General features: G+C 43.7%; 1 protein-coding gene across 4 annotated transcripts in view; it reads right to left on the bottom strand.

Annotated features, from left to right (window-relative positions):
* Positions 1-6,634: 6,634 nt before the first annotated feature.
* The window catches only part of ccdc18 (coiled-coil domain containing 18), a 34,773-nt gene continuing 26,986 nt past the window's right edge, over positions 6,635-14,421 (bottom strand). For all 4 annotated transcript variants that reach the window (XM_079529122.1, XM_079529124.1, XM_079529125.1 and 1 more), the window contains 3 exons: positions 10,665-11,150; positions 8,881-9,645; positions 6,635-7,141 (listed from right to left, as the gene is read on the bottom strand). In XM_079529122.1, the coding sequence (XP_079385248.1) occupies positions 7,121-7,141; positions 8,881-9,645; positions 10,665-11,150 (1,272 nt within the window). In that variant the 3' untranslated portion in view covers positions 6,635-7,120. The remainder of the gene's footprint in view (positions 7,142-8,880; positions 9,646-10,664; positions 11,151-14,421) is intronic.

Genomic DNA, 14,421 nt, shown 5'->3' with positions numbered 1-14,421 from the left:
CAGAGTAAAAACTAATTTAACTATCTCAACCTCACGTCTAATTCATGGTGTTCACTGTTCACATGGCCGAATAGTAATTATACATAATACAAATAGGACTAGGAGATACAAGCGTGATGATAGTGATGATGCTGCAGGAAGTCTGTGAAGTCAGACGGCAGGAGGGCTGACTTCACACACACAGACTTCAGTCTGTGTGGGGGAAGGTAGCGGTCCTTCACAATGAAAGAGGCCCTACATACACAGCATGTCTGGAAGATGTCCACGATAGAGGGGAGAGAGACCTCTATGATTATTTTAACCATCCTCACAATTTTTTTGCAGGGTCATGCGTTCAGAGGCCTTGCAGTTTTCAAATGACACAGTGATACAGCCAGCCAAGGTGCTCTCATACAGATTCTTCTCATTCCTGGCTCTGAAGCTGTGGAATGACCCCCCCCCCCCCCCCCCAACAGTCTTGCAGACTCACTTATCATCGGAAAACGTGCCCCTTCAGACTCTTCACTCTACTCTGCCATTTACTCTAATCTTGCACTTTGTAAGTCGCTATGGATGATGGATCAGAGCATTTGCTAAATGCATGAATGAAATGCATTAGGAGAAATTAGCATAAGTCCGAAACAGAACTCAAATGATGTTGTAAGCATGCAGACAATAGGGCAGGAAACTCTCTGCACACTGATCTAAAACTCAAGACTGATAGCAATGGCTGCATTGGCTGATGGTTCTTACGCAGTGCCCAGTCAGCCTCACCCTTCTCTCTCTGACCTCGTCTGTGACCTGTGGGAGGTACCAGTAGAGGTCCACGTTTCTGATGTGGTCCTAAAACCTTTATTAGCATGCATGGTTGAATGGACTGAAAAGCCAATGTTTGAACTGTGAAGTGTGAACCCGTCTTCATCAGGGCATATACTAATGGCAAACAGGTAAGGCCTCGCCTCAACCCCTTTACAAAGCAGAAGCAATATAAACCATAGCTTATGTATTGTACTTCTCTTAGAGAGGAGTCCAATAAAGTAGAGAACAATAAAGTAGAGAAGTTCCAAAATGAAAGGAGCAGAAGTAAATACAGTAGAAAACCACAAGTATAGTTCATGTGTTGGTTGCTGATAAGGAGAGCTTCCCACCAGCTCACAGCACAGCACAACCGGAAGTTAACCGCCACATTGTGTGAAGCTTCTGAAAATCTGCCTCCTACACAGTCCATTTTGATCTAACAGACATGCCCCGTTTCCGAAATTAATAATAAATAAATAAATGTGAACCAGATGATTCCTTATAAGGAATCGGTTATCACATTTATTTTGTTCCTTTTTTCATCAGTTCATCACATAAAAACATGTTTTTATTTATGATCTCACATACACATTTATTATATTACTGGACATGGACACTGGAGAATCTAATTCCATCGACTACCTAATTCAAACCCTATGCTTAAAATTGTCCCTTGAAAAGTTATGCCCAGTAAAACATTCTCTTTCCAGGATATTACTCGTCATCATCTTGTGGGCATCCCTGGCTTGGACAATATGTCACAGTGTGCATGCAAATGTGCATTTCACATATTATGTAAACACATTTCAACTAAAAATATACCCAGTGGAAGGCTGACTGTGCAGCAGACCGCTGAGTAGAAGACAGGGGAAACATCTGTGGTGCACTGGTGCAAAAGGTGTGCTGCATCCGGCTGGCTTGGTAGGAATCCAAAATATCTATTTGGTCTTAGCTGTGTCACTGTGTAGATTGCCTGGAGCTGTCTGAGAGGTAAACATAGTGTCTGATGGTGCACGCATCGAATAGGGTGTGGCCTGACTGGCCTCCATTATGGCTCCATACAGCCATTGAACTGGGCTTCCTGGGAGCCAAAGTGGCACTTCTGCATGGGTTCAATCGATTCGAAAATAGAATTCCCAAAATAGAAACCATGAAATTACATTCTCACCGTTTCCAAATTTAACAAAACCTTCATCCAAATGTATTTAGCATGTGAAATCAGGGAAGTTTGGATCGTTTTAAACCACAAGGAAACCCTGATTATATACATATTCACTCATAACATGATTCAAAACATATTTTCATATAATACATTTTGCTCCATTCAGACTTAATATTGTTTGGTTTGATGAGTTCAAAGTGACTTATGATTTTGATTATAGAAGCATAATTGTTGGAAGGATGGTTGGAATTGCCAAATTGCTTTTATCTTTCTCTCCAGCACTTTGTGCTTTTTCAATCGAACAGAAACTCAAGCCCATTATGCTGCAATTGAGCCAGCATTACAAACTCTGCCAGCTTTTTTTTGCTCCTCAGTTGAAGGCAGCTCACCGTATCTGGGGCCAGATTGAGAGAAAGGGGTGACAGGGTGACATCATTCACACACCCACACAACAGGGTGAGGAATGCCAGTCTTCTGCCACTCTGGAACTCAGTGATACCGACCCAGAGAGAGGACACAATACAACTAGCACACACAATGGATCCAACTTTAATCACCACAGGCTCACACTGTGAATACCAGGGGCATCAGCAGGTTGCATTCACAGGAGCAAATGAAGCGCAAAGCTTTAGTTCAGTTACATTTGACGTGATAACATGATATGAGAAGTTGTAAAACTGTAACAAAATGAAAGGTAAAACCAAGTGCCTTAGAGTTTGGAATAGGAACTAGCCTACTTTTTTATGGCGCATACAGTTTAGAATAGGAACTAGACTACTTTTCATGGTCATACCTATTAGCTATCCACCCAAGTAAATAATATATGGTAAGAAATACTTCAATATCCAGTATGACATACTGAGATATGCATTTACCATGTCTCCATTTACAAACCTAACAATAAAACTGTACCTGTACTTGTGTGTATTGTGCATTTGTACTGTATGTAATGTTACACGTGTGTATTTCTATACAAATTCGGTATTGTATATGTGATGTTTTACTTATGTGTACAGGACCCCCTCTAAAATGAGATGCTGCATCTCAAGGTGCCATTGTGAATTCAGAATCTGTAGTTGGATGTTCAGAAAACATAATATACAGAAATGAGGAAAGACAACAATCCACAAACATGTGTCAACAAAGTAACTCTATAGCCTCAAGACTTGAGCCTATAGGTCAACAGATGGAAAAATAAACCTTCAAGGTATGTAAACAGGAGACAACAGGAGTGTCTTTTTTTTTTTAAATCCTCGACACCATCCTCTCAAGTAGGCTGCCATAAGCATGCCATAAGCATGCCATAAGCATTTTCAGCAACTATAACAAAGTTGTTGAACTTGAAAAGCAGCACAAGTCAGAGGTTAATAATATAGCGAAGCAACCAGTTTCCATGTTGTGGCATTCTTCTCAGGCATCCCTTATAAATACAAAGTAAAAAAAAAAGAAAGAAAAAACTCTAATACCAATGCAGCATATGCAAACTAGGCAAGGCAAATTTATTTGTATAGCACATTTCAACAAGGCAAGTCAAAGTGCTTTTCACAAACATATTAAAAGACAGAGCATCAAGATGATGTAAAAGAAACGGATGATAAACACATTTGAATTTAAAAATACAAAGTAGCGAGTAAAATAAATCACAAAACATAACCAATATACTACTTCAAGCAAGCCAGAGGAACGATATCTCTCCTCCGGGCAGAGAAGCAAACTCACTACTGTGAGCTGTCATAGAAACTGTTGCTGGGATGCAGGCTTGAAACCTTTTTCTATACAAAAGGTCAGTTGAACAAGGGAAAGGTTGGTAGTGGCACTCATGAGCCGAAGCTTGGAGATTGTAGAGTGGAATGGGAGGAGATTAAAATGAACTTGTCAAACATTAAAGGTTGTGTCAACCTTAGTTGTGTCCCTATTTCGGGTATGTCATTACAGGCAATCGGCTATTTTCAAATATCTTTGAATGTAGTATAAAAAAGTAATAAGTTGTTAGACCATACGGACTTGCTGAACAACCTTGCTTAAACCTATTTGTTTCCGTTGATAAAAATGACACTATGATTATTACATTATAAAGTTTAAATATGGTATGTATAATACGTATATTAAACAAAAGGTATAACGTGTATATAAGTACCATCTTTACCAAGTGCCAATTGCGTGTTAAAAAAAAACAAAAACAATCAAAGATGTTGTTTCTACCAGTTGTCCAATATTCATTTGGATCAGTTCAGATATACAGTATATCAATTTGGTCCATTAACATTGTTGTGGCGACATGCCGCAAAATCTCCCGGCACATACCGTTTGTCTATTTACTATGCTGGTAACATGGATGCTGTTGAAAACACTAACAGCCAAACTGTTCATTTATGGCTCTCATCAGCTGGCACAGATTGGTGTGGAGCTCAAAGGACATATAGAGGCTATGTCATATAGGCATTGTTAGGGCCCCATGGGTGCATGTCCAGTGATAAGACCTCATTGACCATTTCCATTGCACTCAGTTGCAGATAGCATGGCTCCACGATGACCATGACCTCCATATCACAGAAACATGACGACTCAAGAGTCTAAAGACAGAACAGGAATGATGAAGATTCGGCGACCAACCTTCTGCGCTGTTCATAATGTCTTTGTACTCCCACAATGTGATAATAAACCTGTTAAACACAGCTACCCAATGCCTTGGCACCTGTGGTACGCTGGCATATAAAGCACAGACAGCTCTAGACCTGAAATACCACCTTTTTCAGGGCAGACATCGGCATGCACAACTACCTGTAAAAATACAAACACCCTTCAGAAAGCAGATACATTTGGTGATGAGGAACCTGGTGATACCGACCCAGAGGAACCTAACAATAAGGAACCTAATCAGCTTTCATAGTTTGTCTATGTGACATACTGCAGGCTGCGAAAGTACACCACATCCTTTGTACCCATGTAAGCACAAATACACGCACGCACGCACACGCACACGCACACACACACACACACACACACACACACACACACCACAAAAGAGAAGATGGAAGTCTTGTGCAATCATTTACAAGCTTAAAAATGTTTGGATTTTTGTCAGAATCGCGGAAAGTTTGAATATTTGACGGTCCCGTTTTCATTTTTCACTGCACTGCAGTGCACTACAATACTTCACCTGTTACGCTATAAAAAAAATGCATAAAATGTAACCATGTGTACATTCCCTATTAATGCATGAAGCAATGGCGACATAAAAGTGGTTTGCTTTAGGGGTTGTCATTAGGATTAGTTATGCCCGACTTAAAATACCAGATCTACAAGCTTCCAATGTGCAGGAGTCATGATGATGATCCCTCCCTATGAGTGAAAGAGAAACAGCTGAATGAAAAGGACTACGCTTCTAACATGCTACATTTCCCAACCCAGAAACACCGAGTGAAGTGTTTGACACTAGTCATGGAGGGATTCCCCCCATAGTCTATGATTCCCCCTCCCTCCTAAACCTACAGGACAAAGTTAAGCAGGCTGGTCGGTTGCTAACAGCAAAGTATGCAGGGTAGACTACAAGAGGGAGGAATTGCGAATGGGCCTTTGTCGCAAGTGTCAAGAGAACACACACACACACACACACACACACACACACACACACACACACACACACACACACACACACACACACACACACACACACACACACACACACACACACACACACACACACACACACACACACACACACACACACACACACACACACACACACACACACACACACACACACACCAGAACCTTGCTCCAACACTGGATTGGATATTGTATATTGACAATGTGATAAAATTTCATCCACAACCATAAACTGATCCAACTGAACATATCTGACAGTAAGAACAAAGAGATTCAATTGAACTGTTACTACTCATTCTCTGATTTCTCTCGAGTCATAAATGAGTACCAACAGGCTACAGCAACATAACCAAATTATTCTCTCTCCCAGTCTCCTTCGATCTCCATTTCCCAGTTTAAGCATGGAATTACTGTCAGCTAGCTGAGGGATGTTTTCAAGCAGAGTGCATCCATATGAATTACTAAGTGCATAGTGCAGATATAAAAGACATATATTAATCTATCAAAAGTGGACCAGTAGCTGCAATGTAAAGGTTTGACAGAGATATAGAAAATACAATCTAGTAATAATACCCTTGTTGACAATCCCATGCTCACATGTTCACTAATGTCCTCTATGGTGTCTTTATCACCACAATACCACAGATTCTTTTCAACAAGCACAAGATACATGAGGGGTAAAACATTCAGCACATTGGATCTTCCAATGTGACTTTCATCACAAACGCAACAATTCTGTAGCCGAGCAAGAAGACATTTATGAACCCCTGACCTAGACTGTTGTGGTTATATGTCAACCATCCTCCTCAGTGTGTCCAAATCCAACCCAGTCAGCTTGGTTGTCATAATAGATTCATTCCACTTGACCTCATCTAGAGCTCTGACCATGAATTCCTTTTCTCAGATTGGAAACTCCTGGTTGCTCTGGTAACACAACTCCCACAGTCCCCAACAGACCAGGCAACAAGAATAAACCCACATTGGGTTCTGAATCATCCTCCAACTATCCTCGGGAGAATAAGTACAGTAGTAACCCTGATGGACCAAACACAACACAACACAACACGTACACAGAAAATATTTTGATAAAAAAACTATTTTATTCTATTAAAAAAAACTTAGCTTAAAATCATGTACAATTACTTACAAATATATAAAAAACATACAACATAAAATGCTACAAAAACAACAACTCTAAAATAGACTGTAGGTCATTCAGAGACTGATAGTCAAATCATCAGTAGTAGTTTGAGTCTGAGTGACAGGTATCCCAGACAGACAACAATGTTTGGCCTGTAGCTTTAATGTAAACCACACACATTAAAAGACCCAAATATAGCATGGAAAGTTAATAAATCCTAGGGCTATAAAATCTCAATCGCTCTCTCTCTTTACACACACACACACACACACACAGTGCGGCCACACACACACACACACACACACACACACACACACACACACACACACACACACACACACACAGTATTTTATGGTTCCTTGGTAGTAAAGGAAGTCCTTTCGCACACCTTTAAAACAGGAACACATACATGGTCTCTCGGTAGAACAGCTTCAGGTCTCATTGAGGTTCTTCTGAAAGTGAAACAAATGAAATGTACAGCAGTGAGTGAGACAGGAAGTTGTACGTCGTTTCCTTTCCACCAATGCTCCCCTCCGCTGTAATCGGCATGCAATCGTTGCACAAGGCTGTGGTCGGTGCAAAGTGACGTTTCTCAATAAATACCTCGAAGACAACCAGCCCTGCCATCACAGTCCTTTCTCCTATCTAAAGCCATCACCATCAATCACAATATATTTGTAAAGCTGCTGGCCTACACTGGGGGGGGGGGGGGGGGTTATCATCACTGGTGTACCAAGTCTCTGATGCCCACACCCTTTGAATTCCTCTCTTATCATCTGTTTAACTCATTGTTGTTCTTATAGACTTCAAAGGTAATTTGATAAGAAAATCACGAGTAAAACTCAGTGAGCTTTCGCCAAAGAATAATATACCGTGATTTGATCCATTGAATGTTTAACATTTTTGTTAGAAAAAAGGTATACATGTAACCATGTGTATTTCAATGTGGATCCATAGTGTGGATCTCGGACTTCATGAGCCAGTCTATGACACCAGTCGTTTTTGTCAAAAACGACTGGTTTTTGGCTGGGGACCCCCGGAAATGCTAAAAAACCCCCCATCATAAATACTGAAACCAGATATGATCGTTAAGGAAAGTGTATGCATGTATGTAGTGTACTATGTAAACTCTTAATTACCATTTTCCAACCATTTAGGTGTTTCTTTTCTGGGGACCTCCAAAATAATTTGGTGACCCCCCCCCCCCCCCCAGGTTGAGAACCCCCTGGTCTATGATGTCATTCCCCTAGAACACATCTATGACATATGAATCCAAATCTGGGCAAGGTTGCAGCCCTATCACTGCCCCATTGACTTTCATCATTATAAAATGAAAGATAAAGATTTAAAAAAGTATAAATAAAACGTGTGAAAGAAAAAGTGGGCCCAAGAAATGTGTTGCTGATCGGTCCAGTGGTTTGTGCGATTACCGTTTTATAGATGTCTAGTCTCACTGCCCTACTAGGCAGATTAAGTCTGGCTCCTTTCAATTGTGGGAGGACTTAACGGCAAAAAGTGGTGACGAGCCAACCAGATTCGTCTGGAACCAGGCTATAACCAACCCAGTATGCAAATATGGGGCGGGATATTGCAGAAAAAAGATCAAATGCTGAGAGGGACGAGACTAATATCCGTGATATATCCGTATATCCGTATCCAGTGATATAAGCCTATCTCACAGAATTTCCCCGCCCCCCTAAATACGCCCCCTTTCGGGGTTAGTGGTGATAGCGTGACGTCACTCCATAGACGCTCCATGTTAACAGAGGTAATTTAAGAAGTCTACAACTTTTGTTTTCTCAAGGTAAGGTTTGTTCTATCTGTTCGACCTGATTTACCATCTTGTTTGCTTCATAATAATATTGGTCTGTCACATTTTTACATTAGGAAATGTACTTAGATTCTCCAGAGAAAAAAACGTGTAAATGCTCATGTTAAAGACACCACTATTTAAGTGGGCGTGGAAAGCGGGCTGTGAGATAGGCCTATTGTGGGAGGACTTAACGGCCAAAGTGGTGACGAGCCAACCAGATTCGTCTGGAACCAGGCTATAACCAACCCAGTATGCAAATATGGGGCGGGATATTGCAGAAAAAAATCAAATGCTGAGAGGGACGAGACTAATATCCGTGATATATCCGTATATCCGTATCCAGTGATATTAGTAACACTACGTGAGGCTAGATCTTACCTGTAGTGTGAGGTTGCCTGTGGGTTGTGACTGCCCTGTGGAGCTCCACAGGGATGCGTTATCCTGCATGGCCAGGGTGTGGTTAACAAACCTCAGCATGCCCGCCAGAGAGCCCACCTCAGACTCCTCCTTCTCCCCCTCGCCCGATATCCGCCCCGACGCAGCCTCACGCTCAGGGTTCCATTCCTCCTCCTCCTCCTCCTCCTGGTCGTCTGCTTTCTCCACCATGTACGTGAGCGGGTTGAAGGAGGAGTTGGTGGTGCCGCTGGCGTCCAGGGCGCTCAGTCCCTGCCAGCCGCTGTCCGTCGCCGTGTGTGTGAAGGGTGAGATGGCGAGGGACGAGGACTCCCAGGACTGCTGCTGGTCCAGGGATTCCCTCAGGTTCTCGGGGAGATCCAGGGAGGAGTCGGTGCTGCTGCCGCCGCCGGACGGCAGCCACTCGAGGGAGCGACGGGCCTGGCTTGGCGGCTGATGAGGGCCGAGGTCGGGCAGGAGAGGAGGCTGGAGGTGAACGCAAGCGGTCGGCGAGGGGAGCGGTTGCTGGCCGAGAGAGCGCGTCGAGGGGAAGTGTGTGGTGGGAGAGGGGCTGGATCCGGGGGAGCGAGTTGGTGAGTGGGCAGGGGAGCGGGCGCGCGAGTGCTGAGCAGGGAATGAGTGTGTGCGCACATACGGGGGCAGAGGGGTGGTGGGAAGGGTGGAGTTGTGACGGTCTGAGGCTCTCTCCAAACTGGAGATCCTGGCCTGGAGACGGGTCACCTCAGACTCCTGCAGAGAGATATAGACATTATTAAACCCATTTAGGACGGGAACCCCTTTTGGGGCTTTTACCCTTCCAAGACGGGAACCCATTTTTGGGTTCTTGTTGCTATGTACAGCATATAGTAGGGATCGACCGATTATCGGCAACGGCCATATATATTTTATTAATATCGGTACAAAAAAAATTATAATCAGCCATGGAAAAAACAAACATATCGGTCGATCACTAGTATATAGCAACATAACATTTTTGTAATTTTTGAATAAATATTAGAAGCTTTTCAGAAAACCTACTGTAGTGCAGGTCAGGATTTAGAAGGCGTTTTTTAGAATCAGTACTAAATGGGTTAACAAAAGCAATACCTAGAGCACTGCTATCAGGTAAAACGGACAACTAGGAGCTGAAAAAGATAAGTGGATGTTTTCTTAATTCAGTGGGTTGTTGAAATTATACAGTGGGCTTTGAATTGGTTCCATGGGCCACGGGGTCATGAAACCTTATGAGGTGACAGGGATGTATTGTGTAAATATGAAAAACAGCCACAAAAGTTCAAAGGGTTTCCATTTTATGCTCCTGCAATAATCCTATAGTAAAATAATAGGACACCTTGTGGCCAGAAGCTGCTACTGCAGTCATGGATACCTGCAATCAATGGAAACTCGGCCTCAGCTGGTTTCACTTTTTGACTTTTCACCGTCTCCTTTTCAAGTTTCCATGAGAGAAACGTTCTACATCTTGCTCACATAATAGATTTAATAGTAAATCCTGTTCTTTCTATCGTCTCAATGTCTGTCCCAAAACTGTCTGCTGTAGCAACCAATTTTCCCTTCAGGGGATCATTCAAGCGGCCTGGAAATTTGGCTTGCAATAGTACTAAAGCATATCGTCACTGTCAGGCAGAAATTTTAAATATATATATAAATTATTGCCCTAACCCTATTTCATACTTGGTCGTACGAGCGTTGCGTAAAAAGTAGCGAAAATAGCCGATCTACAAGCTCGCAAGACATTATCAGACCTGTACCTTGATGAGCAGGGTCTCGTTGGCCGTCTCCAGGACTTTCTCCGTGCCATGCAGCTGGCTCTGGAGCTGAGACAGCTGGGCTCGGCTCTGATCCAACTGGGCCCGACACACCTCCAACTGGGCCTGGAGATGACCGTTCTGGGTCCTGGCCTGCTCGTACAGAGTCCCGACCTGCTCCAGCTGACTTCTGGTCTGAAGGAGCTGGGCTCGGCTCTGATCCAGCTCCGTTTGGAGTTCGGCGACGCGGGCCCGGGAATGCTCCGACTGCTTCCGGGTCTGGTCCAGGTGGCTCATGGTCTGGTCGACTTGGGCCTGGAGCTGCGTGGCGTGGGTCTTGGCCTGACGGCACTGGGCCTCGGCCTGGTCCAGCTGGGTCTGGCTCTGCTGGAGCTTTGCGGTGAGCTGCTCCTGGGAGGAGCGCATGGTGGAGGAGATCTGCTCCGAGACCTTCAGCAGCTGGCCTCGGGTCTGCTGTAGAGACTCCAGCTGGGGGGGGAAGGGGTGTGCAATGAGTGTCAGAGCAGTGGTTCCCAAACTTTGTCATGTCAAGGACCCCTAAAATGACACTCATTAGCCCCACGGACTCCCATTTGGAAATATATGCCAGGGACCCCCCCATAAGAGAAGATGTTTGCAGCTCTAGCGGTGATTCTCAACCTGTTTAATTTCAAGGACCCTCGGTTTGATATGCATTAGTCTACAGAGCCCCCCCCCCCCCCCCCCCCCATTTAATGGCATTTATCTCTGAGACCCCAATTTATATTGTAAAATCAATGTTAAATTTAACTCTGAGAGTGTACAAATGGGTTCCATTTGTACACTCTGAGAATTACAGACCCATAAGGGTCCATTTGGTTTAGCTGGGGACCCCCTGGAACTCCCTCAAGGACCCCTGGGGGTCCCCAAACCCCACTTTGGGAACCACTGTGGTGGAGAAGGAAAAGGTCTGTTCAGAAAGCCAGAGCAGCCTTTCAGGAGAGGTCCAGCAGAGAGGGATTGGATCTGTCATTCAGGAGAGGTCCAGCTAAGAGGGATTGGATCTGTCATTCCACCAACCAGGAAATGACGTACAGTACATGGTGCACTGATCTGTCATTCCACCAACCAGGAAATGACATACCTGTACATGGTGCACTGATCTGTCATTCCACCAACCAGGAAATGACATACCTGTACATGGTCCACTGTGACAAACACACTACCCTGTTGTTGTGTGATACACCACTTAAGCCCCATATACTTTGTTGAATGACAAATAGCGAGAATAGCTGATCTACAAGTTTGTTTTACAATGCAAGCGTGTAGATATCACAATTCCACCATTTGGAAATAGGAAATAGTAGGCTATAAAGAAAGAAGAGGAGGAAATTAGCTCTGGTCCATAGCTCTAATGCGTTGCATTTAGAGCTATGTTACTCTCAACTTCCGCCGCTTGCATGAATGCAGACCAGCCTCTCCTCTTTAGCGTAAATAAAAAGAACGTTTTTGCTACTCACCAAAACAAAGGCGGGTTGTGTCATTAGAAAGCCTACTTTCCTTAGTGGACGCACTCTGAGCCCCCCACCACACGTATAAACTGTACTTTTTGGCCAGAAAGGGATTTTTTTTTCACCGGAGGAAAAATATTCTCTATGAGGCAATTCTCTGGGCAATATCGGTAGAAGGCGCAATGGAGTAACTAAAAGTGATTTTCTTCCCGGTGGAAACAAAATCCCCTTTTGGCCAAAAAGTACAGTTTATACGTGTGGTGGGGGGCTCAGAGTGCGTCCACTAAGGAAAGTAGGCTTCCTAATGACACAACCCGCATTTGTTTTGGTGAGTAGCAAAAACGTTCTTTTTATTTACGCTAAAGAGGAGAGGCTGGTCTGCATTCATGCGAGCGGCGGACGTTGAGAGTAACATAGCTCTAAATGCAACGCATTAGAGCTATGGACCAGAGCTAGGAGGAAATAAGATTGTAAATGGAAGGAAGGGAGGATGATATCATGGGACTGGTGGATGAGTGAATGAGGTGAGGACTGGTGGATGAGTGAATGAGGTGAGGACTGGTGGATGAGTGAATGAGGTGAGGACTGGTGGATGAGTGAATGAGGTGAGGACTGGTGGATGAGTGAATGAGGTGAGGACTGGTGGGTGAGTTAATGAGGTGAGGACTGGTGGATGAGTGAATGAGGTGAGGACTGGTGGATGAGTGAATGAGGTGAGGACTGGTGGATGAGTGAATGAGGTGAGGACTGGTGGATGAGTGAATGAGGTGAGGACTGGTGGATGAGTGAATGGGGTGAGGACTGGTGGATGAGTGAATGAGGTGAGGACTGGTGGATGAGTGAATGAGGTGAGGACTGGTGGAGTGAATGAGGTGAGGACTGGTGGATGAGTGAATGAGGTGAGGACTGAGGACTGGTGGATAAGTGAATGGGGAAGGGAAATTGAAGTAAAGAAAGAGAAGTAAAACTATTAGTCAGGGCCAAGAAAATAGGGAAGTAAAGGCTGAAGTGAGGTTAACAACAGGCTAAGATAGTGTATCAGTTGAAATCAACAGTTGAGATTAGAAGACAGACATTGAATAGAATAGAAAAGCTAACATAACGTGGTTATAGATGAACAAAGAACACAATCTGATATATCAGCTTGTGGCAATTAAAACTGTCATGACTCTTGCATCTTACCAAAGTTATAAATATATACCGTATATATACGCCTGTGTAAAACTCAAGAGTTAAATTAAGATGCCTTTCTTCTAACCAAAGTAGTGGATTGACTAATGCACTCTTACAGGCACAAACAATCCAACTGTAAACAAAAACAAAAACAAACATGAACTAACTACTAGGCTTCTAATAAAAACTGCTGTATGAAATAACATCCTTTGAACACCGTTTCAGAGACATAGCAAATGTAATTCTTATTAATCTATTACATTTGTGTGTAAATATAATCCTGACCGGAGTTGCTCATTGTGGCTGCAATGAGCCAATGAGTTTCTAATGATCTAATAATTTAACTAGGCTATTGCATCAGGCAGACCGCTGTCAGATAGGGAAGGGGTGGTGTCGCTAAACTGTATTGTTTGGGCCTTTCATCAATCAAATAAAATAATAACATTTGTTAAGATTATTGAACCAACTGATGCACATTTCCCTCTTTACGTAGTGCCCGCCGGCAGTTGTGATTCCATAGCCTGAGAGGACGTTCGGTTGACTAAAGGTCGTTTCAGTCGGGAAGCGACTGACGCCCCTTGGTAATCCATTTTCAATGAGAGGAGTTGAGGGGCATTGATACGAGCGTGTGGTCATGATTCCATACACGCGCCTAGACCAGGGGTTCTCAACGTTTTTGGCCGGGGACCCCCGGAAATGCTTTGGCAATGTCTCGGGACCCCCGCCCCGCCCCCTCCCGACCCCCAATATAAATTGACTGCTACAATAACCTTAAACCATTTTGGGCGGGAACCCCTTTTGGTGTTTTAAGCATTGTTATAATTTAGCTATTGAAAAATAGCAGATCTACAAGCTCATAGCGCGCCACAAAGTGGCGCGCTACGAGCTTGTAGGTCTGCTATTTTTGAAAAATCGTGAAAATATATTTTTTTATTTTCTTTGAAAATAATTTGGGGACCCCCTAAAATAATTTGGGGACCCCCTAAAATAATTTGGCGACCCCCCGAGGGGTCGCGACCCACGGGTTGAGAACCCCTGGTCTAGACCTGGATTATGATCAGCCTTTTCTTTTCACGCTATGCGGCCCACGCCCCTCA

Source organism: Electrona antarctica, assembly GCF_951216825.1.
Source record: "Electrona antarctica genome assembly, chromosome: 19".
NCBI lineage: Eukaryota > Metazoa > Chordata > Actinopteri > Myctophiformes > Myctophidae > Electrona > Electrona antarctica.
The sequence above is the reverse complement of the archived record's forward strand: the minus strand, read 5'-3'. Positions and strand labels throughout refer to the sequence as shown.